At 50.5% G+C, this 26,215-nt stretch overlaps 1 protein-coding gene across 4 annotated transcripts in view; it reads right to left on the reverse strand.

Annotated features, from left to right (window-relative positions):
• The window catches only part of DDX31 (DEAD-box helicase 31), a 72,792-nt gene that overhangs the window by 20,974 nt on the left and 25,603 nt on the right, over positions 1 to 26,215 (reverse strand). The window contains exons 14-19 of one of the 4 annotated variants that reach the window (XM_078436314.2): positions 25,672 to 25,731; positions 16,572 to 16,622; positions 14,834 to 14,973; positions 9,427 to 9,508; positions 7,662 to 7,793; positions 2,919 to 3,030 (exon numbers count right to left, since the gene is read on the reverse strand). In XM_078436314.2, the coding sequence (XP_078292440.2) occupies positions 2,919 to 3,030; positions 7,662 to 7,793; positions 9,427 to 9,508; positions 14,834 to 14,973; positions 16,572 to 16,622; positions 25,672 to 25,731 (577 nt within the window). Of the gene's footprint in view, positions 1 to 2,918; positions 3,031 to 7,661; positions 7,794 to 8,458; positions 8,584 to 9,426; positions 9,509 to 14,833; positions 14,974 to 16,571; positions 16,623 to 25,671; positions 25,732 to 26,215 lie in introns of those variants that run through there. The other 3 variants (XM_078436315.2, XM_078436316.2, XM_078436313.2) reach the window with 3 other exon arrangements.

The raw sequence follows: 26,215 nt of genomic DNA on the forward strand, positions 1-26,215 counted from the left end.
AGACAAATGCATACTTGGCCCAGTTTCCAACTACTTTTCTGCCATAAAGGCAAAAACCAGCTGCTTTGTTAATTATTCATGAGGTGGGTTCTGAAATAAAACGGAGGCAAGTCAGCAGTGGGGAATCTGCATATGCAGACGAAATGCAGAAGACAGTTTCGACTTCCGGGGTGCGGTCGCTGTCCCCTTGTGAACTGAACACCTCTGCTGTAGCAAGTGCGTGTACGCACCCCCCCCCCCCCCCCCCCCCAGACCTCCAGAACTCACCATGCTAAGCACCAGGGGAGCAAAGCGTGGAGACATCGAGATCTAGAACAGGGCACTTTCCTCCCAGACCACCACCAATCTGACGTGGCAATCAATTAGCAGAGAAGAGAAATGCAGGTTTATTTCCTTCTTGGTACCTAAACATTGCAGAGTGGCCCCGTTCAGGTACCCTTTAAAAGGAAGGCAAGTAGGGCACCCGGGTGGCTCAGTCGGTCGAGCGTCCGACTCTTGATTTCAGCCCAGGTCATGATCCCAGGGTTGTGGCATCGAGCCCCGCGTCGGACTCCGTGCTGAGCGTGGAGCCTGCTTGGGATTCTCTCTCTCTGCTCCTCCCCCCACTTGCATGTTCTGTCTCATGTCATGTTTAGTAAGTAGAAATAAAAAAAATAAAAGTGATACTAGGACAAAAAAGACAGAAAACCAGGAGCTCTGCTTGTTTCTTGGTATTAACGACTTCAGTGGTCACCACGCTCTCCAAGGACGCCACGACAGCCTTACTTCGGTGACCCAGACACCTTAAGAAGGCCGTAGTCTCACTAGAGTGAGACACCTCAACCACCTCTGGCGTCAAAACCAAAGGTGAAGAGGACGGGGGGCTTTCTTGCTTTTCATCGCGATGCGCTACGAAGCCAGAAATTCCGCGGCGCCACAGCTGGACGTGCACCACCCAGCAAGCTCACCTCGCCTGTCAACAAACGACCGATCTCCAGTTACACTGTGACAAGCCATCCGTTCCTCTCGGGAGACACGTGCCAGTACTTCACTGAAGGCAGGTTCTTAGGAAAACCCTCAGGAATTGTTGAATTCACTTTCGGGAAATGTCAGGACAGCCTGCTGTTAGAAACCAGTCCAGCAGGACGCACGCTACCTACGGAGCAGCGGCGACGGGGCCACCGCTGGGACTTCATCTTTTCCCCTGTGTCGTTCTCATTTGGTCCAGTGTGGGGGCAACAGCCAAGGGCTGCTTTCGTGATGTGCCAAGGTATATGGCAGGCACTCAAAACCGTTTGCTGACTAGCCCATTCTTGTCATCTATTTCCTGATGGCCAAGGCTGTCTGTAACCAGTCCCCCAGCATTCACCCTTGCCCCCCAGATTCTATTCTCACATAGGCCATCTCTTCCGACCCCTGAAGACCACGCCACATCTCTGCTCCAAGTCCTGCAATGGCTCCCATTGCACTCAGGGGACCCCAAAGCCCTCGACAGCTTCGAAGCCTGCCTCTGCTATGCCAGCCCTCCCTTCCTTCCTGTGGACACACTGCACCCACTCCCCCCCCCCCACCCCCCCACCTCCGAGCCCTCTCTGGGAATGCCCTTTCTGTCGCAGCAGCTGGTGACCCTCAACTTGCTCATGTTGCCCTCACAGCAGGGCTCACGCTGACCCTCCATGTAAAACGCAGTCTGCCCAGAAACCCCTTCACTTCTCTTACCCTTGTTTTTCCCACAGTTCTTAACACCCTTTAAAAGACTATTTTAACTATGCTCATTATCTGTGCCCCACCTAGAATGTTAGAAAGGTTTTCCATCTGCTTTGACTCCTGATGTATCCCAAGCACCTAGAACGGTGCCCAGTTCAATAAGTATTTGTTAAATAAAGGATTTTTTAAAAATTTCAACTGGGGCACCTGGGTGGTTCAGTGAAGTTTAGCATCTGACTTCTGCTCAGGTCATGACCTCACGGTTCGTGAGTTCAAGCCCCACGTCAAGCTCTCTGCTGATGGCTCGGAGCCTGGAGCCTGCTTCCGATTCTGTGTCTCCCTCTCTCTCTGCCCCTCTCCCGCTCATGCTTTCTTTTTCTCTCTCTCAAAAACCAACATTAAAAAAAAATTTGAAATAAAAAAAATCTCAATTCATAAAAGGAAAAAGATGATGCTCTAGAGTTTACACACTGGCAAGACAGCCTGGCATCCTTCTCAAAACAGCAAGTAACTATCAAAAAGAAGTGAGGGGCCTCCAACGTGGACTGCGTCTCATTCACACACACAAGACCATCACCAGCCACGACACGCGACTTCCTGCCATAGGAAACATCCAGCTGTTCTAAGACCCTTCCCCCTGCGCTCTCTCAGTGTTCTCCAGTGAACTACTGAGTCCCCACTAATGCCTGGTGATCCCAGGTGCCAACTTATCCTATAAAGGGCCTGGATATTAAATAAGTACCTGAGTCTTTTGTAAATTTCCTAGGAATTGGGTTCAAGGTCTATGGGCTTTCTTCAGCACTGTTCTTTCTCACTTTCCTTTGTACTTCCAAACAGAGACTGCTCGGGTCTGATGCCTCCAGTCCTTACCTTCATCCCTAATTTCCATCTCTACAACAGTCTCTGACGCGGTCACATCTCTTCAGTTTTCAAAGAGAAAAATGGATCCCTGAGATCCATGGGTCAAAGTTCTCGTTCTACGTAAGCCAAGATAAAGCCTCATTTGTGCAAAACATGGGGAAGGATGAAGTGAACGTTTAATATCACTTTCAAGCCTTCCACGCCTGCGTCCAGACCCTGCAGAATGAGGCTGAAGGCTTTAGCTGGTGAGCAGAGACATCCCCCCCCACCGCCCACCGGTTGGCCTCTCAGCCCGTTGGCGGTGCGCAGGTGGAGGTGGGGACGGAGCTCTGAGGGCTTTCCATCCACAAGGACCTACGAAATCCACGCACCTTTCTTTGCCCAGGAGACCCGCCTCTCACTGGAGTGCACGTAATCTTCAAATACCGTCTGCAAGACCGTGGCTCGCTGTCGGATTTCCTGGGGGCCAGCGGCACGGGATTTCTGGGAGGGTGGCGGAAGGATTAAAGAAGAGACAGAGTCAGAGTCAGGAATAATGAAGCACTTTATAATAGATTTAATAACAGTAAAATCACTCGGTAACCACCGAGGGGCCAACAAGGGTAATCCTTTCAATATTACTAGAGGAAAAACGGGAGCTATAAAGATGTTAAAGTCAAGCAAAGATGAAGACAGCTTTGTGAGGGAGCAGATCGGGTCTATTTACTTATTTACTTGTTTACTGACTGGTCCTCCTGGCCTCTTGTCACTCACGTTCAAAATGAAAGCCTACCGGAGACCCTCTGGAATTTTCCGAGTCCGATTCAGGCATGTAAAACATCATGGGACGTGGACAGGTGGGTAGGTTTCACAGGACTTGGGTCTCACGGAGGCCTTAAATCCTCCCCCTCCCTCTCCCTCCTCAGGGGAACAAGGGAACAGCCTCTCGGGAGTGCCCCCCCCCTGCCCCGGGGCCTGCCTAAAATTTAGCCTATCCTTGAATTTCAGAGCATGCTCCCTCATTCCTAGGGAGGCTGTGACTTGTGTTTCGGATCCATTCTTTCAGCCTGGGACCACCGTGCCACTGTGCTGGCTGCTAGGGACCTATCGAGGAGTGGGCCGTCCCTTCACACCACGTTCCAAGAAGGCCACTCGGTCTCTGCAGCTGGCCGTCCTGGTTTCAGGAGCGACATCTGTACACACTCAAGTTCTACGGATGGAAAACGTTAATAAAATAGAAAAATGATATCCTTTTCATTCTTCAAGAATCCCAGAGAAAAGATTTCCTTTCTTTTTATTTTTAATTTTTTTTTTAACGCTTATTCATTTTTTGAGAGACAGGGACAGAGTGTGAGTGGGGGAGGAGAAGAGAGAGAGGGGGACACAGAATTCAAAGCAGGCTCCAGGCTCTGATCTGACAGCACAGAGCCCGATGAGGGGCTCGAACTCACAAACCGTGAGATCATGACCTGAGCCGAAGCGGACGCTCAACCGGCTGAGCCACCCAGGCGCCCCAAGATTTCCTTTCTTTATATTCCCCTAAAACTGAGTGGTTTTTGTTTCCCGTATCTTTTTTTTTTTTTTTTTTTTTAAAGTAAGCTCCACACCCAATATGGCGCTCGAACTCATGATCCCGAGATGAAGAGTCACACACTCCACTGACTGAGCCAGCCAGGCGCACCCCCCCCCCCCCATCTCCTACGTCTTAAAACAAACATGAATGCTTTCCACTGAATGTGAAACTGAGAGGCCAGAGAACGAAGATTCTCCAACTCAATTTGGCCAGTAGGTCTCCTGGAAGACGCAGACTGTCCCAGTGATTCTATAAAGCCTCTACGGTAACCACTACCCACTGCGGGCATGGGTCACCAAGAAAACAGCCAGTCTGTGCTCCCCTTCACCCCCGTGGAGGACAGGGGCTCGCGCCTGTGTCTGGCTGACCTCAGGCCGACCGTGCCTAACTGGGGCTCCTGAGTCTCTCACCTTTAAGGCTGCCAGAGGAAGAACAAAGGGGAGAGGAGAAAAAGCCTCATTCTCTGGGTCTGCATCCGTCTCTGTATTAATAGAGACTTAACAACCTGAAAATGTTTTGAGCTTAGTCAAATCATTCCTGCTACCTGTTCAGTTGATGACAGTCTAGCTGATTTCACAGTACATGGTCCCCCTAAGGGTTTTATCCACTCAAATGTCAAGAGAAAAGTCACTCAGGAGCTGTGTTATGAAAGTGGACATTTGCTATTGTCATTAACAAGGATTTTTTTTTTTACCCTCTTAACTGATGTGAAATGCAAACTTTTTTTTTTCTTTTTTTGCTGCCCTCCTTTCGTTAAGCCACCTCAGCAACGCAACTGTCACCTTCCTTGTGTGTGTGTGTGTTTTTTTTAATATGAATGTGAAATTAGCGAGGATGCCCTTTCCCCTGGCGGACAGAATCCTCTGTTATTAAAAAGTAAAGCACTTTAATAATGAAAACTTTTTCCTCTTTTTCCTGTGTTTTAACTGTTTAAAATTAATGAGAAGGGCAGAATGGTTGTCAAAGCGATATTGAAAGCCGGGCAGCCAGGCCCGAATAAGCACAAAAATCCCTCTAGAGTGTTAGATAAACAGAGCTCCAGCCCGCTCGAATCCCTCTGTTGGTTATTGTATACACTCTGTAACAGCTCTCAGAATAGATCTGAGAGCCAGGGAGGCAGAGAGGTTTCAGAATTCCAATAAAGGCCTCAAATTAAAGACAGCCTGGTGCGAATTCCAGGAGAAAATTAAAGAGACCTCAAGCTTAAGTGACAGGTGACTTACTTCTGTGTCACAACTGTCAGGGGATTTAGTGATAATATGGCAATATATTACAAAGGGCTTTTCTTATTCCCCCTTTAGGTTTCAAAATGAGGCATCTTTTCTTCCCAACCAAAAAAAAAATACATACACACACATAGATAATGTGTGTACAAGTGAAATAGGTGGAGAAAAGGCAATAAAACTAGGTTCACACGTTTGAAATGATGAGGTCAGTTTCAGTAAAATGTAAGGAAAAGTTAATGGCAGAAAACATAATATACTCAGGAAAAAGCACGCCTTCCTCTCCCTACCCCCTCCACTTCCAGAAATACTTTATTTTAAAATTACCCCTCTTGAGAATGAGGTGTTTTTCAGTTGTCTTCTGGGGAGGACGGTCTAAATTTAAACTGAAGGCAGGGGCAGAGTTGTGTGCACGCCAGCGTCTCAGCCCCGACAGGTGAAACACTCCCGTAATGAGAGCGGGTCAAAGCCCGGAGGCACACCCACCCCTCAAAGACACACGGACGCAGTGCTGGTTAATGAAGCTAACCTGGGACTAGCAGGCCGGGGCTAGTTTAGGAAAACACGTCTCCAACGGCCCACACTCGGCATTCCTTGGTCCGTAAAGCCCTACCGACCCTGGAGAGAACAGCTGAGTGCAAGGACTGAGCACCAGGACGGAGCGAGCGGGCTGCTGATCTCATTTGAATACCTGACCCTGCACCAGTCTCTTGCTAAGGTCCGTTTACAGGCATATTTCATAGGACAAAAAAAAAAAAAAAAAACCACCAAAAAAACAAAAAAAAAAAACCTCATAGAAAAAGCATGTTTGGGTGTACGCATACTTTGAAGATGAAAATTTCATACCTATCGAGAGGCAACACATGAGTTGAAGATACTTGGGCTGGATTTTTTGTGGTGGTTGTAAAAAGTTTTAGGTGGTGGCAGTGGTAGGGGAGGTGCCTTTTTCTTTCTTTCTTTCTTTTTTTTTTTTTGGAAACATGCCCATTGCTAACTTCTAAAGTGTTTTTAAACTAAACGGAAGGACTGTTTTAATCACTTTATTGCCAAGCTGAGTTTCACCCTCATGCTTCCCTAGAACCATCTGAGTGCTTCCCAGTAAAGTTGAAAGATCAAATTTATTCTCTTTGTAGGTGGGTGAACACTCGCACACCCAGACGTAGCTATATATATTTTATATACCTAAATATGAAATATACATTTTACAGATGCTTCACTCACTCTCTTTCTGTTCACAGAAGCCCAAAAATGTATGTGCCAAAGGGACATTTACAATGGACTTCAATCGAGTGAGAAGAGAGGCCTTACAGTGAGGTGTCTGGCTATGTGTGTAAAAGGCCTATTTACCGAGCTCACATTTATCTGTCCGGCACTGGTTCATGGGCTAGACGGAACCGCCCACATGGAGAACAGCAATTAAAACACGCCGTGTTCCTTATGAGGAACAGAACTAAAAGTTGTATCCAGCATCAGCTTTATTCTTCTCACTACTCACGCGGATCACACACACATAAAACACTCTTTCGGGTTGTAGATCTGACAATTAGTAATAGAGTCAGTTTCACGGAGTTTCCCTTTGGCCTTCGAATTGAAGTTAAATTTGGTTAATTAAACAGGCCAGGTTTTCATCGACACGGCACCCGGGGCCTGTAGTACGATTAGTTTTCTAGGCTAACCTGTTAGTTTGGGGTCAGTGAAAGCCCACCTCACCGAGTGTTTCTTCTTTTTAAAAACAAAGCTCACCACTCCTTAAAAACATAAAAACATCCTACTGGTTCCCGTCCATCAAGGCAGGAGCTTGGGGCTGGGATGAACCGCCACGGCCCAGAAGCATACAGAGCGCCGCCCGCCTCGTTTTAGGTCAGCTTCACAGCAACCCACGTGACGGGCACTCTGGTTGCAGAACCACCCGCCGTGAAGCACGGTCTGGAACCCAAGCCTGCCTGCCTTGGGGCCCCGGCCCCTACACGAAGTGTCCCCGAGCCCCCGCCTTGAGCAAGGCTTCAAGGCGGGCCTCGTGCCAAGGAAGCCTCTGCTTCCGTGGGAGTAGATACGCAAGGCCCTGGAAGGCCGGGGGCTGGGAAACGGCCGTGGCTCGCTCGGGGAAGAGCAGAGGGCACCACGGCTGCTTGGCTCCCTCCCCGGTGGGGGGGCGGAATCCGCAGGAGACGCTCCTTCTGCAGACCCACATGATGATCAGCTCTCCCTGGACCGAACAATGTGTGCTCGGTTCAGGGACAAACACCAACAGAGTCAGTCCCAGAAACGGTGTAAGAGGAGATCTGACCGAACCTTTACTTTCTTTGTAACTTTTTTGTAACTTTACCGCTTGCCCTTACTTCTGGCCAGCAGGCAGAGGCTAACGTTCGCCGGTGCCACAGCAACAAGCACTGGGTTTCGTGTCGCTGAGTCTGGACTTGGAACTCTACATCTGCTACTAGCTGATGATGACGATGAACACCCTTCAGTGCCTGTGTCGGGGTTCTCGGGTTATTTCTTACTCAGTCCTCCAATCTCCTTAACAAGAATGCTAACATGATCTGTTTTACATAAGAAGAAACCACAGCTTAGGGACGTCCAGTCTCGCCCAGAGCCAGAGCTGGGGACCCTGAGGCCATGCCCTTAACCTCTGCTACACTGCCCATGGTCCTGGGGCCGTAATGAAGTGTCTGAGGGAACATGAAAAAACCCTTCCTAGAATCTGCAGTAGCTCCAGGAGAACAGCAGCGTGCCAGGACCAACGAGCGTCTGTTTGGTGACTGGTCCGTTCCCTTGACAACAAACTATTAATATGGGATGTTCCAAAGTCTAGCGCGGCAGGGATGTTTTCTAACGAAACATGGTTTAAAACAACTTGTTGATCAACTGAGTCTTTCCCTGCTTCTTTGGTTTACAGGGATATCTGCTGTGGTGTCGTCTGTTGACCACGTCTCGGCTAGCGAGGGCTGACATTACCTAACTAACAGCTAGCTGCTGCCACTGCCGTGGTTTCGTCTGTATTAATGGAAGCAAAGAGCACGTGCTTTGAAGTCAGGCTGCCTGCTTCCACCGCACCGGAGGCTGCGTCCCTGTGGACGTTTCTTCACCCCTCCGGACCTCAGTCTCCTCATCTGGGAAGTGGGACGAGAGCACCCACCTGGTGGGGCTGCTGGGAGGATTAAACAGGACCAAACCACGAAGAGTGTCGCACAGTCCCGGGCACAGGACACACGCTGTGACGGTTTCCCTGCCTTTCTGTTGACACATTTCCTTAGGTTCTTTCTGGAACAAGAGGGCTTAAGTCAGGGCCAGTCAAGCCAGGTCCCAGCCCCAGGGACAGTATTGATCCAAATAAAGACACTTCTTGATGCATAAAAGAAACTCTTAATTAAGCCTGATTTGGTCTCATTTTCCAGTCTACACTCAGACTTAAACAAACAAATGTAAAATATTCAAATCACTAATGTTTCACAGACAGAACTACATACAGCGACGTGACACACACTTATCTGTGACACAGTGGGTACAGGGCTAGAGTGGGAGTGGGGAACAGCCACCTAGTAGGGGGAAAGTCACAGGAGGGCCGCAGGATACGGTGCCCAGGGTCCCCGTGTGGAACCACATGGATAACACCAATGTCTCCTTTTGATGACCTCAACTTTGCTCTTCCTCTGTGTGTGGCACACACATTAAAAAACGGATGCGCTACGTGTGTCTGCATGGAGACACAGAGACACCGGTTTCTTCCGTGCTGTCACGGGTGGATGCGTCAATCAGCTGTCTTTGCTGAGAATCTGGATGGGGGCACCAGGGTCGAGCAGGTAACACCGCCTCCAAACTCACTGTGGGCCAGGACGAGGCCTCCTCGCTGGGAGCCTGCTGCGGCCTTGCGGGCTTCCGGAATGGACGGTCCCCCGTTAACGGGATGAGACCGGAAAACGCGTCCAGGAGCAGAGAGGAGAAAACACAATCAAGATGTGGCCTCATCTAACGTTCGTGGCCCCTGAGATACACACGTCTGCTCAACAGAGGACCTAAGTATCCCACACACAGCAGCCCCACCACCCCAAATCAAGAAGCGAGTCGCGTCTGTTCACCGCAAGTATCGTAAGTAATGACACTCACCTGAGGTCCCCGTCGGCTCCCTTTCAAACAACCGTCCCTTGTCAGAACAGACAAAATGTCTTCCACGTGAATCTCAGACACGCTGTAAAAGGAAGGGCACGTCAAGGTAACCTTGCTACCTTCGGCAACATCCGGAATCTCGATGCACAAAACTGGCCTATCCTCAAGCTAATTCAATGTAAAACAGAAACTACACCTTCACGGAAAGGAATTCAGTTTCCTAAACCTTCAGGAGTTTGGAAGGCAGCAACCTCTAGGACGTGACAAGGACAGGAGGGGTCATATTCCCAACACTCTCCTCCTCTCTGGCGACTTTCAAATAGGCTACGTTTAGGATCTCCTCTGTGGGCATCCCACCATTATTTCTTAATGAATCTCAAACACTACAAAGCAGGCCTACTTATTAATATACTACACCTTGACATGAGCACATGAGAAAGTAAAGAACAACGCAGATAGTCCCTTTAGTTTTATATTTAAAAAAAAAAAAAAAAAAAAAAGGCCAGGCCGGAGGTGGGAGAGGAGTGTGTGGCTAAAGGTCCGTAACTGTTGGGGTCAACTCCTCAGGGAAGGCCAACAAGTGACCGCAGCCCCCGAACTCTCTTCTCACGGATCCAGAAGTCTGTCTACCCTCTTACACCTTCGTTATGAAGGGGTGAGGAACAGAGGACCTCTGACGCATGCAGAGCTGTGTGCAAACGGCTGAGCTCAGAATCTGGGCCTCACTTGTGAACAGAAGCCAGCCTGAGCCAGGAGAAGAGGTCGACCCGCCTCGCGGCCCCACGGCCCAGGCTCCGCTTCCACCAGTCTGCGGGCCACAGCGTTCAAACACAGCAAGTGAGCCCACAATCAAGTACTACAGCCTAAGGAAGAAACAGGAGTTGCTGAAAACATACTTCCCAGGGAGGGGGGGGGGGGGGGGAAGGGGAAGGAGGAGTTCTGGGAGAAAAACAGATCATAAAAAGATAAATGATTTCCTTGTATGTTGTTTCTTTTTTTTTTTTTTTAACGTAACAGCAAATTAAAACATGAATGGCAACCTCTCAGGTGGGAGAAGACAATTCTCCCCCTTTCCCCCAAAGGTTACGCTGACAAAGCTATGAATGAAAATGTCACGTCTCTGACAGCGATCTACCTGAAATGTGTCACCGCTTCCCTGAACACCCCCAGCCCCCGCCCCTCCACACTCTCCCCCCTGTGCTGCCAGCTCACAGCCCCATGGAGCCGTGAAATCTTTTTACAGCAGGAGTCAACCCGAGGAGGCAGAGCACGTACTGCGAGGGCAGGAGTTTGGGGGAAAATGCTCGTGATTTCACAGAAAATGTATTTTTCATGAGAGAGAGAAATGCCGTGGCCACTGAATTTGCCTCTTGTTGACGCGGGAGAATCTGGAGGTGAACGCACAGCACGGCACGGTCCTAGCTTTTTCTTTGTTTGACGGACTTGCCTCTGTGCATCACTCGTTTTCTTCAGGAGAGGAAAAGGAACAGAAGGACTCGGGGTGAGATTCTGAAGCAGGGAGAAAGAAACCAAGAATAAGGCCACTTGGAGCCAGGGATACAAAGAACTAAACACACCACAGAGAGGCGCGGTTTCCCAGGAGGCGTGTCTGGGCTGACACTCGGGCCGGGCACCCCTCTGCCGTGTGTGTCCCTGTGACAGTGCTGGGGGCCGGTCACCGCAAGTGAACGGCAGCAGAGAAAGAACTGGAGTGATTTACAGTTTAAAAGGGCCTTCCTCCTGTTCTCAGAAATCGGGTGGCTTCTGAGGAACAAAGCAAATCTACTCTGCTTGTTTATGGTTCTATCGGCAGATCTGAACCGCCCCGCCTTACCACGAGAAGATAGAGAAATTCAGGGACCTGTCCTATGCCTGATCTAAGAGATACACAGTTTGCATTTACATTTTAACAAACCAATGACGACTTTCATTAGAAATGCGTTTAAAAGGGAAGCGGAAATCGGTTAAGAGATTGGCATATACAAGGGACTCCAAAGGATGCAGAAACAAAGTCCTGAGCATTCAGGCTGAGGTGGCAGCGGCCCAGGGCGCCTGTCTCCTGCCCCGTCTGCTAAATTACACTGTCAGGGCGAGGTCCACAGTGCTCGGCGTCTGAAGGCAGGCAGCAATTTGTTGTGATGGCCCTTGCTGCCGAGCGCCTCAGCCTGCCTTCTTGAATCTTCCCTGTAATTCATCAGCCTTCCCAGCATCCGGCTGCCCGGCTCCCAGGTTCTTACGCACAATACATACACACATCTTCCTTCTCTTTTTGGTTTCGTTTTTTTCTTTTTTTGGAATATTTAGCAGAGTAACTCTTGGTTCAAGTCTGCTTGTTGCCACAGCACACTTTGTAATTAGTTCTTCTTAGGTGTGATTTTTTGAATTAAGTACAAAACAGCTTATATATAGATACCCAACATTGATCTCTTCCTCAGACACAAATCTGGAAGCATCATTCATGGCTGCAACATTGTAACTTAGGTCTGATATTTTGGGGGGGCTGGGGTTGGTTATATCAGGCCCACAAAGCAGGTTCAGGTATAGAAGCTTCAGCAGGTGCATTCTCAGGGCAGAAACGAGCAAGGCCGGGCCCCTCCAGGGCTCTTTCCCCCTCGAGTAGATGTTCACTCCACGAGAGACCCAAACCTCTTCCTCTGGGTACTTCTGTCTTCGTGCTTCTGAACTTCCCCTGCAAGTCCAAATATCGCGAATCACTGGAATCTCGGAGCGGTCTCCTGAATGTGAACATGGGATGCCCGATTTCCCACCAATGCTGCTGACACAGTTTTTTCCAGATGAGACCATCACAGAGAACGACTGTACTTTTTATATCTTCAAAATACACGTGGCTATGATTTTCCCGTTTTTTTATTTTTTTTATTTTTTTAAAATTTTTTTTTTTCAACGTTTTTTATTTATTTTTTGGGGGACAGAGAGAGACAGACAGAGCATGAACGGGGGAGGGGCAGAGAGAGGGAGACACAGAATCGGAAACAGGCTCCAGGCTCTGAGCCATCAGCCCAGAGCCTGACGCGGGGCTCGAACTCACGGACCGCGAGATCGTGACCTGGCTGAAGTCGGACGCTTAACCGACTGCGCCACCCAGGCGCCCCGATTTTCCCGTTTTAATTTAATATTTATTCATTTTTTGAGAGAGAAAGAGAGAGGGAGAAGGAGGGGCAGAGAGAGAACCCCGACAGGCTCCACGCTGTCGACACAGAGCCTGACGTGGGGCTCGATCTCATGAACTGTGAGGTCGTGACCTGAACCGAAACCAAGAGTCACATGCTCAACCAGCTGAGCCACCCAAGTGCTCCTCTTTTCCCTTTTTAAATTTAGGCTCTCATTTGAATCTTTCAGAGCCATCAGCCTGAATGCGTTTGTTAAGGAAACCTGAGGGCAGGGGCATCTGTGCGGGTAACTCCGGGCTGGACAATTATCGCGTGACTGCAGGACCGTTGGCACTCACTTTTCCGAGCTTATTGCGTCAAAGTGAATGAGCGCAGGCAAACATCCAGGAGCCGCGAACAGGGAGGAACAGGAAGGAACAGAGGGCGCAGGGAGCGTGAACTTGTAAGTCTAGAACACAGGGTGGGGGGAAGCAGCCAGGGGATAAGAGGCCGCCAAGGTGAAGGGACTATATGTCCTCCCGTGGACGACAGCACACAGCTCTGAAAACGCGTTCTGAGGCTCGACAAGTCCCTGTGCTATAGGAAAACAGTGGCAGTGCCGTGACAGGTCCCCAGCCTGTGAGAACGGGGTAAGAGACCACAGGAAAAGGGGTTACGTCCGTGGGTTTTCATTCAACCCCCTGCTTCCAGGCTACAGCTGCCCAGTGGCGTGCCACCCTAGGACCGGAAAGCACCGGAGAGAACGGCTGGCCATCCTGAAGCCCCAGGCACTCAGAATCCAGCCCGAGAAGTTGTTACTGGTGAAACGTGACTGACCAACTGACCGACAGAATTCCTCTTACAAGTAACATCAAATATGCGGTCTTCCTGAAACAAATAAAACCACTCTTTCGGTGGCTGAATTGTTTTAAGATGAGACATTAAACGAAAGGAAAACCCAAACGAGTGTTAGTTGGGCCCACTAGAAATCACCATGAGGCTCCTGCCTCCCCAACGCTGAAGGGTGTACACAAGGTACATTTCCTGAGGACGCCCCAGCCCACAGATGTTCCCACGAGCAGGCCCAAGACTGCCGAGTCCTACTAGGTCTGCCCAGGGTACAGGGAGGGAGGGAGGGAGGGCGGGAGGAAGGAGAGGGAGGGGAGGGAGGGAAGAAAGGGAGGGAGGGAGAGAAGCAGGGAGAGCTCTGCAGGTGGGGTGGCCCCAGGCAGCTCTCTGAGCGGGTGGCCTGCACTTGGTCCCCAGGCCAGGTCCCAGGCAGCCTGCCTGGGAGCTGCGACGCACATGCAGAACGCAAGGACCCTGCCAGCTCTGTACTTTAGACCGAGAGACCGCGGTCCTCTTGCTTCCCATGACACGAGGGGCTGCGTGAGGCAAAGCACCGGGACAGGAGGCCCTTGGGCTTGGCTGGTGTCACGGCGCTGGTTCCAAGCAGCACTCGGGTGGCCATCGGGGCTCCCGCACGTGGCACGAGTCGTGCCCTACCTTCCTGGGCACACGCGCACGACTGTCCCCGTGCCTTCCGAACCACGCTCCGCGAGCAGGAGAAATTCTCGAGAGCAGGCCCGTGTGAAAAACCGCACGCCTTTAGCAGTCTGTTACTAGCACTGGTTATTTCAGGTGCCGGACGCCGTTCGGAACATGTTTCTGCAGCCCAGGCGAGCTCCTTCTGCCTTCCTCATACTCAGCTCGGCCAGGTCGAGACGCTGCTCTCCGTCTTCACTTTGCTGGTCTTTCCAGAGCGAGGTCTGGGTCCGCGGGGGCCCCGACTGGAGTGACGGCATGGCGGCTGCGAGGCTACGCGGGCACCTTAGCTGCCCCCAGAGATTTCCTCCCTGGGTTCATCTTCCTGGTGGTGGCGGGCTCTGTGATGAGTCACCAGCATTCTTTTTTTTTTTCCTAAGACACATCACCTTTAGAGGCACAGAACGTTGTGCGCAAAAATGAAAACTGAACGAAGCAGGTCTTCAGGAAGCTGGCTGTGAGGGCTGTGCACACGAATTGTACAGAAAAGGAATAGGAAACACGGACCTCTATCTTAAAGAAAAACCAAGCGCAACAGATCGCTCCGTGACTTTGTGTGGCAACGCAGTGAAAACTGTCATGTGCTGACAGCGTGAAGGGCTCAGTGTTCGCCACTGGCTATTCTGGGACCCATTTAGAGATCACAAGGGTTAATGGCTCTTCGTCAGCTTACAAGGCCCATCCACTGTAGAAAGCGACAGAAAGTTAATTAGGTGAGATCAGCTGAAACCGCGTTCAGGTTTCTGACTCACTTGATTTTGTGAGAAGCCAACGAGTTGACATATTCTGCCTCCGAAGGAGCCAAGATGAGCAGGCTGCTCCCATGGCAGCCAATCCGGGCGGTTCTCCCAATCCGGTGGATGTATTCAGCAGGCGAAGACGGAGCGTTGTACTAAAAAGGGTAACAAAAATGAAGGCATTCACAGATCAAGGCACTGCCATTGATTGGAAGTGCAATACCCCTCACCTGCCTCCAGGTATCCCAGGAATTTAAATCCCGGTGCTATGGTTACCCTCACGCAACCCCAAGGAGAAGCCACTCAAGCCTGAAAGCCCTGCCTTCATTGGAAATAACGAGGCTCAGACACGAAGCGTGAACAGCGGCCAAGTTCCCGATGAGCGAGCGCCTTCCCGTCCCAGTATCTCCTTTGTAATTTTACTTCTCCACAGGTCTCTTCAGTCTCCTATCTGCATCTTTCCACAGAGGTGACCGCGCAAGGTGAACACGGAGGCAGGCGGGGTAGGATGACCGAGTGACCTTGGCCGGCAGACGCGGCGGTGAGGCTGAGGCCATAGAGGCCTGGGCGGGGTCAGGAGGAAGGGGCTGGCTAACCTAATCAGAGCTCAGCTCTGCTGCCGGGCCACCGGGAGCCGGTGCCCACCATCTCACCGCAGTGACACCCAATCCCAATGGAACTGGGAGAGCTGCGGGGCAGCCGTGAGGCAGGTTCCCCTCTGGCAGGACTTGCTTCCGTTACCGGGGACAGCATTCCTGACCTGGGGGCGGTGGGGGGCAGACTCTAACTCAGCAGGATGCATTATGCACAGCATTTCCTATTTTCTGTGGCAGTAACTTTATCATCGCAAATAGGAACTGACCATGTTCCGTTCTTCCTTGTTTTTTTTCTTTGCAGCTACACAAATCAAAGATCGCAGGCCCAAAATGAACAGAATATGCGAGGATGTCAGACATACGGAAGTAATCCACCTCGCAATACGGAAAAGCTCTAAACGATCAAGTTTATGTGTCTGCCCCACCCCCCACGTTAAAGTTACCCTGCTTTTTATCTTTATTTTGCTGTGTGGCCATCAGGCAAGAAACCACAATGCCTCTAGTCCAAAAGAGGCTGTCTTCTGCAGCGAGCAGATCAGATTTCCTGGCCAGTGACAGGCATGCAGTTCCACTAACACGTGAATAAACCACGACTCACGTAAATGGGGCACGTGTCCCCTGGCCCCCACACAGAAAGGCTTAAAAATACCATTCTGCAGACTAACGAAAAGAAAAAACAAAACTGAATCCACTAGACTCTAGTGCTAACATCTGTGCCCTCTGGCAAGGCGTCTAAGGCTAGAGGTGTGTGTAAGATGTTGTCAGGCCCTAATTGCCCCCTGCAGGTCAATGCACACGGACACGGCTCTCAGGACAGGCTGAGCCATCTCCTTCCGGACACAATGAGGCCTCCCAAGGGCCAGGGCAATTCCCGTTATTTTCAGATTGCTGAAACTTTGTGTGTGACATGCGTCAGTCTGGGAGCAGGGGAGTCTGCCCCTCCCTCCCGCAACTGCTCAGCCTGGCCGTTTCACCGCAGTGGCTAGGTGGGCCGGGTTAGGGGAAGGTCCTGGAGAATTGGGCAGATAAGGCTGGTTGTTGCCTGGTTACCGGGGCAACACCCAAGAGGCTAATAATAATTATTCCACTTAAAGCCAGCTCATCTACTCACAATCGCTTATTCCTGCCTTGAGCTCACGCCTTAACTGAAAAATTACCTGAACAATCCACGTGACTTGAGGGAGATCCAAACCCCGAGCTGCAACATCCTTTAAAACAGAAAAGAATATGGCTTACCACTGAGTTTCTGAGTCTTTTTAAGGCCATAGATCTATCTGATAATCTAATGCAAACTATGAGGGCTCACCACCCCCCCGTGTGCACAGGTGTGTATACACACACACGTACACACGCACACACACACACACACACACACACCCCCCTACATACAACTTCAGGGACCCACTGAAGTCCATCTGTGGTTAAAAATTCTAACTTAGACCAAAAAAAAAAAAAAAATCTAACTTAGGAGGGGGGGCACCTGGGTGGCTCAGTCAGTTAAGTGTCAGACTCCGGCTTAGGTCATAATCTCACGGCCTGTGAGTTCGAGCCCCGCGTCGGGCTCTGTGCTGACAGCTCAGAGCCTGGAGCCTGCTTCGGATTCTGTGTCTCCTCCCTCTGCACCTCCCCCACTTGCACTCTGTCTCTCTCAAGAAAAAATAAACGTTAAAAAAAATTTAAAAAAAATCTAACTTAGGGGGTAAGCTCTACAGAACATGCTGGTGAGGTAGTCACAAAACGTTCACCCTACTAGGAGAACATAAACCGCATGTTTGCTCAAGAACTTAAGTCTTCATCAGTATGTCATGTAAAAATTCTGAGAACTTCTAGCATGGTTTATTACTTTACATTTTATCTGAGAAACCACTCTATGGTAGATGAATGCATTGGTGGGTCATTATCCTCACCCCTCCCCTGTCAGCGATGCCCAACAACGACAGGGCTTTGAGGCGCATGTCTGCAAGACCACCCCAAAGTGTTCCCTTGTGGAGGTCAGTTGCCAAGTATTTACTGAGGGCTCATCAGCCTCAGACAGCAGTAAATATCAAGTCATGTCCCACCTCTTCTGACACTTAAATTAGAACCCCAGCCACAGACTTAACCAGACATGAAAACCGTAAAAGCGAAGGAGACCTAGTTCTTTTCTTTTCAGCTGGTTGCCGCCCAAAAAGCAAAGGCTTTCTGCTCTCCAGTGTCTGGCCATTCTGGCAGAGGGACGAGAGTGTGGGCACCTTTCAGTTTTCAGGGACAAACTTAGGCTGGGCATTCATCTTCGAGCACGACCGTCACGACAAGAACATCCCCAGTCAACACTTACTGAGCGCTCACCATACACCAGACTCTGCGGCATTTCACCTGCGTTATCCTGAGCGATCTCCGAAACAACTCCTACCCCCACATGACGGACAGAAAACCAAGGTTCAGAGAGATCAAGCGGCTTGTCCGGAGACACACGGTTAAGACGTAGAGGCAGCCCTCGAATCCTGAATGCACTTTACTTTTCCAAGGCCGTAGCCTATCGTTTCACCACCAAAAAGATGCTGCATCCCTCAGAAGCCGCTGGTAGGAATGCAAAATGGCATAAGCCCCTACAGTAGGAAATTTGGGAATATCCCACACAATTACATACGCACTTGCCCTTTGGCCCAGATGCAACGTCACTTCCAGAAATCCATCCCGGAGATACACTGGCAAGAATACGACACGCTTCACGCACAAAGCTCCTGATTTTGGCAGTATGTGTAGCAGGCCTGGAAAACTCCCCCATGTCTAGCAGGGCTAGACCAGGTGACTAGAACACGGCAGCACCTACCCTCCGCGGCAGTGTGGCACGGCTGAAGCAGGATGGGGATTCGGACGTGCTGGCACGGAGAACGTCTACGATCTGTTCTGGGTGTGCGGAGGAGGCTTGTGTGTGCGAGAGGAGGGAAATACAAACACGTCTGCTTGCATTTCAAGAAGAAATAGCGGAGGAGAAACCCCAAAAGCTTACAAGAACAGTTCACCGGGAGGGGAAGGGGCTGGGTGTCGCCGACACGGGCAGAAGCTGGACTCCCTTTAACGGACTGTTACGATTTTGACTCTGAAACAACGTAAATGTTGTGACATAATTGGAAAGACAACGAGCTGTCAAGCACCAGAAGTACCGGCGATGCCTAGGATGTATTCTCGCCAAAAACGAAACCAAATCTAACCAGGTGTGCAGCTCCCAGCTCCTATCTTACAGGAAACGTCGGGGAGAGAGGAGCACGTTGGCCGGACCCGGAGGGCGCAGGAAGCCACAATCCCGCATGCGAAGTATTCTAAAGCACCAAGTCTGGTTTCGTCCAGAAAAAAATCCACGGGCAAAAAAAAAAAAAAAGCGGGTACCAAAAACGAGACATTAAGTGGGTAGACAGTTAAGTGGAGAGATGAACCGAGAGATCAACCGGGAGCCCACACCTGGAAGGAGGCCCACCCGAACTATCAACCGCGGTTATGTCTGGGGAGAGGGATTCTGGTGATTTTTACGTTTCCTTTTGCATTTTCCTGTGTTGCTTGCTTTGTCTTTCTTTTAACAACGAATGCATATTATTTCCCCCCGAAATCTTTATTTAGAAAAACTTAAACCAAGGAGCACTTGCACGGCCTTCATGTGGATTCATCCACCGCTAATCTGTCTGCTGCACCTGCTTTCTTTCTCCACACACACGCTTCTGAGCCATCGGAAAGTTGCAAATACCATGACATTTTATCCCTAAATACTTTAGCACGTACCTCCTAAGTAAAAAGGCATTCCTCTACGTAATCACAATACCATTAGCATACCTAAGTAATTTAGTATTAAATAATGTTATTTCCCGATAATCGTTTCATATTCAAATTTCTCTAACTGCACCCAAGGTTGACTTTTATAGTTGTTTTCTTTCCCGACCCAGGAATTGATTCATCGATCAGGCATTCTATGTTTCTTATATCCCTCTAGACTTCCCTGATCTAGAATGATATCCCTGCCCTCAGTATTTACTTACTTAGCTTTTTGATAACTCAGTTTTGAAGAAGCCCAGGTGTCTCGAAGCACCTCCCAGAATCTGTATTTGTCTAATTGTGTGTCCCCACGGGAAGGTTCGGGTGGAGCCTTCCGGCAGAAAGACCTAAGGGCGGTGAGTAGCTGACACCAGGAGACACGCGAGGGCAATCTGTCCTGCACGGGTGATGCTGTGCTCGGTCCCCTGAGGAGGGGCATCCACCCACCAGCTCTCTCCACCTGAAGGTACCCTCCTCCTTTGTAACCAATCAGTAAACTGGGGAGTGGAACTTGGAGACCGTTTCCTAAATCCTTTTGCCCACAAGTTTTAGCATCTGGCGACGCTGCTGGTCTGCCTCGCTGTTCCTCCGGCGGCGGCAGATGCAGGCTTTCTAGCTGGCGTCCCCTTCTTCCACTTACCGGTTGCCATTTTTCCGTCAAGAACAGCTGGCCTTCCTCTCCCCTTAAGTATCACTAAGGATTTACATACATAAGGCTTTTCTGGAAACCAAGAATCCTATGCAAAGTTTCTGTAAAAAGCACGTTCAACCAACTATTCCCTGTATCGCCCAGGGTCAGAGGCAGGAGACAAGGAAGATCTTGTCCCCCCATCATCTCACCCACCTGCAAGGACCGCTGAGGGCAGGTCAGGAATTGTCCGCCTTCACTCTGATTACATCTGGGCTTGCTGGAAGTTTCCTCGGAGTGGTGGCTAGGCTGCATTTATTAGGTACTAAGCGGAAGTTAACGTACCAACCCGTGTCAACCACCCACCAAGTGTTTGCAGACAGCTCCCACTGCCCTGAAAACTGAAGGCGGATGTTCCCGAGCTGATGCCTTTGAGAACACAATTTAGAGAGTTCTCTATCTTAAAGGGAAGCAGACATCGCTTTCTACGCTAACCACAGTTGATGTCTTTAGAAAAACTGACGGGTTCTTAAATCTGCTAAGCTCTTGTTAAGAAATGATTTATTTTATTTAAGTGCTCTGCAGTGGGAGATGCATGTAGACAGTGGCTGTCTGAGCTTTACAGACACTTTGTAAAAAATGTAATGCTCGTTGGTTGAGTAAATTCAACCAAGAAACACAGATGAAACCCTAAAACAGCAGGTGACGTTCGTGGAGCTCACTGCGCACAAACATACCGAAATGGGGAGGAAGAATGCCAGCGGCCTTCCCGGGACCATTCGACATTCTATTTCCCGCTCGGGGGACCGGCCGAGACACCATCTTCCCATCGAGCACTGCTTTATGTCTTAGGGAGGGGGGGACCCTCCCTGACAGCCACCACTGCTCAGGCTTCCCTCAAGCTGTTCCTGCAAATCCTCCTTCCTATCCTCGACCCGGGATACCATAGGGAACGGGACAAAGGGACAACCTGTGTGGCCCAGGGACAGACAGAACTGAACTCCAGACTCCCCGTAGCAGCCACACCACCTGGGCAAGTCGACGCGGCTCGCTGTCCCTCAGTTTACCCACCCATCCCATGGCTATAAGACCCACCCTGTTGATCTCAGCTCACGGGGTGGCTGAGGAGATCGAACGGGACCGTGTTTGCACAAGTGTGTTGAGAATTACAAATCCAAGCATTTCATTCCACGACGAAGGAGGAATCGGCACGGTGGCAATTAGGAGGTGATCTGTGTGCCCGCGCACCCGACCCGGGCGGAGGACCACAGAGAAGCCGGGATCTGCTCCATCCTCTGCGACGGTGTCCGCTGGGGGTGCCAGGTCCACAGGAAACTGACCTACGTCTCGGCAAAGGCTTCGGTTCTCTGCCCCTCTTAGAACTTAGACCCAGCCCAACCGTATTCCTTTAAGCTAATTAGGGCAAAAGAATTGCTAAAGTCAGCTCTGAAAGACACTCAACGGTGAGGCCGTGAAGGCCCGGGGCCTGACAATGGGCCGCCTCCACGAGACCGAGGAGTACAGATGGAAGGCAGCTTGCTCAGGTGCCAGCCTGTCAGTTGGATTAAAATGACTCATTTATTTACCCAAGAACCTCACAAAGTGCTTTTACTAACAGGGAGAGGGGGCCTGCCGGCTCTCTGAGCAAGGGACGTAGCAAATTCGCCTCCGCCGCCTTCCCGGCCTGCCAAAAGTCATTATTGCCGTGTGTGGAAAGCCATCAGCGGGGTACAGGCCCCCGTTGTCCGGGTGACAGATTGGGCTGCGTAATCAGAGGAGGAAGGAGAGAGTGCAGAAGCTGTCAGAGGCGAGAGAGCTTGGCTGGAGCCGCCAGAAAACTGGCAACATGAGTTAGCGTAACCGAGTAAACAGCCAACCATCTCCAAATGATCTTGCCATTAACACGAATGAAATAAAGTGGAAAAGCTAAACTTTACCTCAAAAGCACGCCCCGGAGAAAACCAGGAGAGTCTACATGTGTTGTCGGTGGTGAAGTGACATTCCCGTGACTCTCCTGGCCTCATCTCCTAGCCTCCTTTGTCTCCCAGCCCCCACCCCGGGCACAGTGGAAATTCCCCAGGAGGAAGGGAAATTAAGAACCGCACCGACGTAAAGGTGTGCCTCAAGACAAAAAACAAATTGAGAAGGTGGAGGAAAGCAGCACAGGTTCGGGGTCTTCTGAAGCAAGCACGTGCCCCACAACCAAGATCTAGTGCAGCGGAGAAGCAGCCAGAAGACCAAGCAAGGCGGGGGGGGGGGGGGGGGGGGTGCCTCTCTGTGCCGGGGAAAAGGTTACTGTGCTCCGTATCCATGGTACCCACGGATGGCCAGGGAGGGCCACATGTACAACAATGGAAAAGTCCAGCGTCGGCCTTAAAACCAGAGGCAGCTTGGGAATATCATCTTCCAGTTACTCCGTGGTACATCCCTTTATCGACCAATCAACATAACAACGGTGTTGAAAACCACCTTCCCCACCTCTGGTTTATCAGGAGTTCCGCACCACAAGCAGGAGGAAACATTTTGTAGATAATCTACTATCTCCTATCTGACTCCTTTGACTTCTTAATTCCATTCGGGAAAGTGGGCTTTTGAACTTTCAACCAGCTCCTTCCCACTAATCCCTACTCCCTTAACTTGGCTTCTTCTCACATCTACTTCTCTAGAGGAAACAAAATTCCATTCTGAATGTGTAAGGACCTCTCTCACAAACTGGTCTCCCCTGCCCCAACTGCCCTTTTGCTTCTGCCTACATTTCATGTCACCATGGTCTCACTTGTTTGTTGAGAACCCACAGTACACAAAGCCAGGTACCAGGTCCTGAAGGTTGTAAGAAATTAGAAAGGTCCTTGCTTTCAGATGTTTATAATTAAGATGAAAGAAAACACACACACACACACACACACACGTCCTGGACTGTTCCTAATAACAGAAAAGACAGGAGGGAGGAAAATGGATTGGGGGGAGTGAATTTTGAAGCAGTAACTAGCATAATTGTGAGTTTCTGAGTGGTTACAACACAGTTCCCAACTTTTCATACAGACATTCAGTCTTCTGGGCTCGGTAAAAGATCTCGGGATGATAAATCAAAGGTACGGTATAAAGGGGAGGGAAAATCCCCCTGCGACAATTAACAACACAATTCCTCTTTATCAAAAGAAGCCAGTTCTCCATCTGCCTTGTCCCGACGTGGCCCCCGTTCCTCATTAACACTAAGGAGACTCCCGGAGAGCATGCAGAGGGCCTGGCAAGCAACAGGCTGCTTAAAAGGATGCAGTGACAGCATCGCCCCAACCCGGCCACGATCTACTGCAGTGGGCCTCATGTGCCTACAGCTCTCACACACCAGAAGCTTCAGGCCAAAGCACACAAATGTGGCGGAAGCAGGAGGAATTCCGAGGGTGAAAGAGCAGCTCCTCGTCACCAGGGACTGCGCGCTGGCTCCCTGGCTTCCAAATGGCAGGAAGTGAGCCCCCGCCCGGCTCTCCTCTGGTAACCTTCGCTGCAGAATGAAGAAGGGATGGGGCTGGCGGAAGATCGGCACGCTGGAAGTTTCCTCGACAAGCAAATGAGCACACACCAAGAAACTCGAGTGAAATCAGACTGGGGGCAAGCGCGAGCTGGCTTTGCGCGCGGCAGCCGGGGCTGGTGGGGGGCAGAGGGGTGCCGGGGCTGGTCGGGGGGCAGAGGGGTGGGGATGCCGTGCCCTGCCCAGGCAGTGGTGCTCTCTGTTTGGCCGACCTCACTGCAGGTATCAGCCAGACAAAACAAGAAAACTCATCATAGGCTTCCGACCCCACTGAGAATTACCTTTTAAAAAGAACGACCTTTACTTCCACGTAAACCTACTGAAAAAAACAAAAAAAACAAAAAAAACAAAAAAAAAAACAACAAACCAAGACCAAAACCAACCAAAACACTGAACTTCAAATACCTGGAATTTTCTTTGAGACCCAGAGCTCACCCACGTCTGAAAGAAACACCAGGAGACTTGAGAATTTTCCACCAGGGACAAACCCAACATCTCAAGGGTCAAAGATAAAAACATTTTGCTCTTATCGCAACTCAAACTCCAACACAAAGGTTCCTACTGTCTTTTGTTTCAATACAGACAACCTGTAATGTTCACCCTCGGGTACAGCACGGATATGAAAAGTGAACCTGTTCCCAATGAGCAAGGGTACTGACCTCAGCCTCTTCCAGTCTTCAGAAAAAGGCAGACATTGGTGGTTCTCGACACTGTTTCTTGGGCCCCAAATACCCGCCCACTCGGTTCCCAAATCCTGAGTGCCTACGGCACACCTGCTCTGTCCTGGCCACCGGCAAACCACACAGTCCACCTTTAGGGGCTCGTGCTCGGGGTGGGGGAGGACACCTAGGCCAGGTGTGGTGGGTACTGTGCGGGGTGCTGGGAGGGCCTAATGGGGAAAAGTGGGCCCTGGGAGTGCACTTCCTGAAAAGCTGAAACTGAAGCCGAGACCTAAGTAGGGCTAGTGCAAGTCAGGGGAGGTGCCCCAGGTAGGGGGACGCGGGTACAAAGGCCCCAAGGCCAGGTAAGGAAGACCAACGCATTCGGGGAACTAAGGCAGGAGCCTATCTGGCCGAGGCCAGCAACAAGGGGGAAAGTGGAGGCTGAGGAGACAGGAAGAGGTCAGGTTCCAGAGAGTATCGTTAGAGACGGTAAGGATTTTTGACAAACTTCTTTCCCAAGCAGATCTGGACTCGTCCTCGCTTTAGCACTGGCATTAAGAGATGGTTTAGAGCAAACACCAGCATCTGATTTGTGGATGGGCTCCACAAAGGGCAGGGCCACCTGGTCAGACTCAGTGCTCCTCAGGAGGCAAGCGTGCCAGGAGTGACCATGCCCAGATCCGGACGCCCGGGTCCCCCGTCTGCCACACCTCGTGTCAGAACTGGCACACGGTGATAAACGGGTGACTGGGTGGCCACCTTGTGTGTAAGAAACCAAGCCGTACCCATTCGGAAACCCTGAATTTAGAAAGAAAACAACACCTGTCACCTGAATGCAGAGCAGGAGTTCCTTAAAAAGTAACTGTGTTAAAAAGTGAGACCTAGACAGGTATCCAAACAGCTAACAGTTTTTGTCCTGCCCAGCACCTGCCCACTGGATCGCCCAGTCAGCAGTGCGATGTCACCACTGCACACACGGGGACTTCTCAGATGAGCTGGGAATTAAGGCACACCATCCGGGAGGGCACAAGGAAAGAAGGGGCTTTAATCGTAGGAGCCAGTGACAACGGTGGTGCCGTGAAGTCCCAGAGAAGGGGGCACGGGAGATGAGAGTTTTCGATCTCAAAAGAGCACGGGACCCATCATAAAGGCCAGCTCTGCACTGAGGGGGGCGGGGGAACCCCGAGGGCCGGGGCCGAATGACCTGGCCCCCAAACCACAGGGCTAACGATGCTTTCAGACAAGAGCAAAAGAAATCTGTCCAAGCACATCTATCTTCCTTTTAAAGAAGGCTCGAGCAGAGGCAAGTGGGGCGAATCTGTTGCGAAAAGACTTTCTCAGCTCTAATTACTCCCGATAGCTGTAATTTACACATTTTTGGTGGATAGAAATCGCCAAGATTCACACATTTTCAGACCAACAGCTGCCACTATTAGTGAGCAAATCGGCAAGACTTCTGCACGGTGGCAGCCGGCTGTCTGTGGCACGGCCAGGGGACAACCAGAAGTGCAAGGCGACCAGCCACACCAAGAGGCCTCGATATCCCCGCTCTCCGTGGGGCTGGCTGCGAGGCCAACCGTCCAGAGGCGAAAACCCGCGACCACCATTACGGGAATTCTCGGCCCCCACGTAGAGTACAGAATGGTACCTACCGTGCAGAGGAGGATGCCGGTCTTGGAATGTGAGAATTCTTCAAACACCGCTGTTCTTTCCTACAGAAACAAGGAAAAACAGGGGCTTACAACTCTGAGGTCAGTCCCAGCAAGGCAGGCTTGGATTCCCATAACCCCCCGCTTCCCAGGGCTCTATCTTTAGGCATGGAGAGGCTTTTCCAAGAAAGAGAAGCAGATTCTTCACATCTCCTCATCAAGACCCTGTCCTTACAGGTCTGGACTTCTCAGGCTATTTGAGGGCAGCACCTCTCAGTAAGACAGGGCCAGGGTGGGCACACCCCTCGGGACGGCCAATACCAAGAGCAGGCGAGGCCAAAGGCCGCAAGTTACTGTACCCCAGGTTCCCAACTCAGAATTTATTCTAAGCACGAGGTCGAGAGGAATAAAGAACCACCACCTTTCCTACAGGGAAATTTTCTTAAAAACTAATTTTAAAGAAAATTTAAAAATTACAATCACCACGTATCTTAGCTATACAAAATTGTATCTATTTTATAAAAATTTTTTAAATGTCTACTTATTT

Source organism: Panthera onca, chromosome D4 (assembly GCF_046562875.1).
Source record: "Panthera onca isolate mPanOnc1 chromosome D4, mPanOnc1 haplotype 2, whole genome shotgun sequence".
In the NCBI taxonomy this organism is placed as follows: domain Eukaryota; kingdom Metazoa; phylum Chordata; class Mammalia; order Carnivora; family Felidae; genus Panthera; species Panthera onca.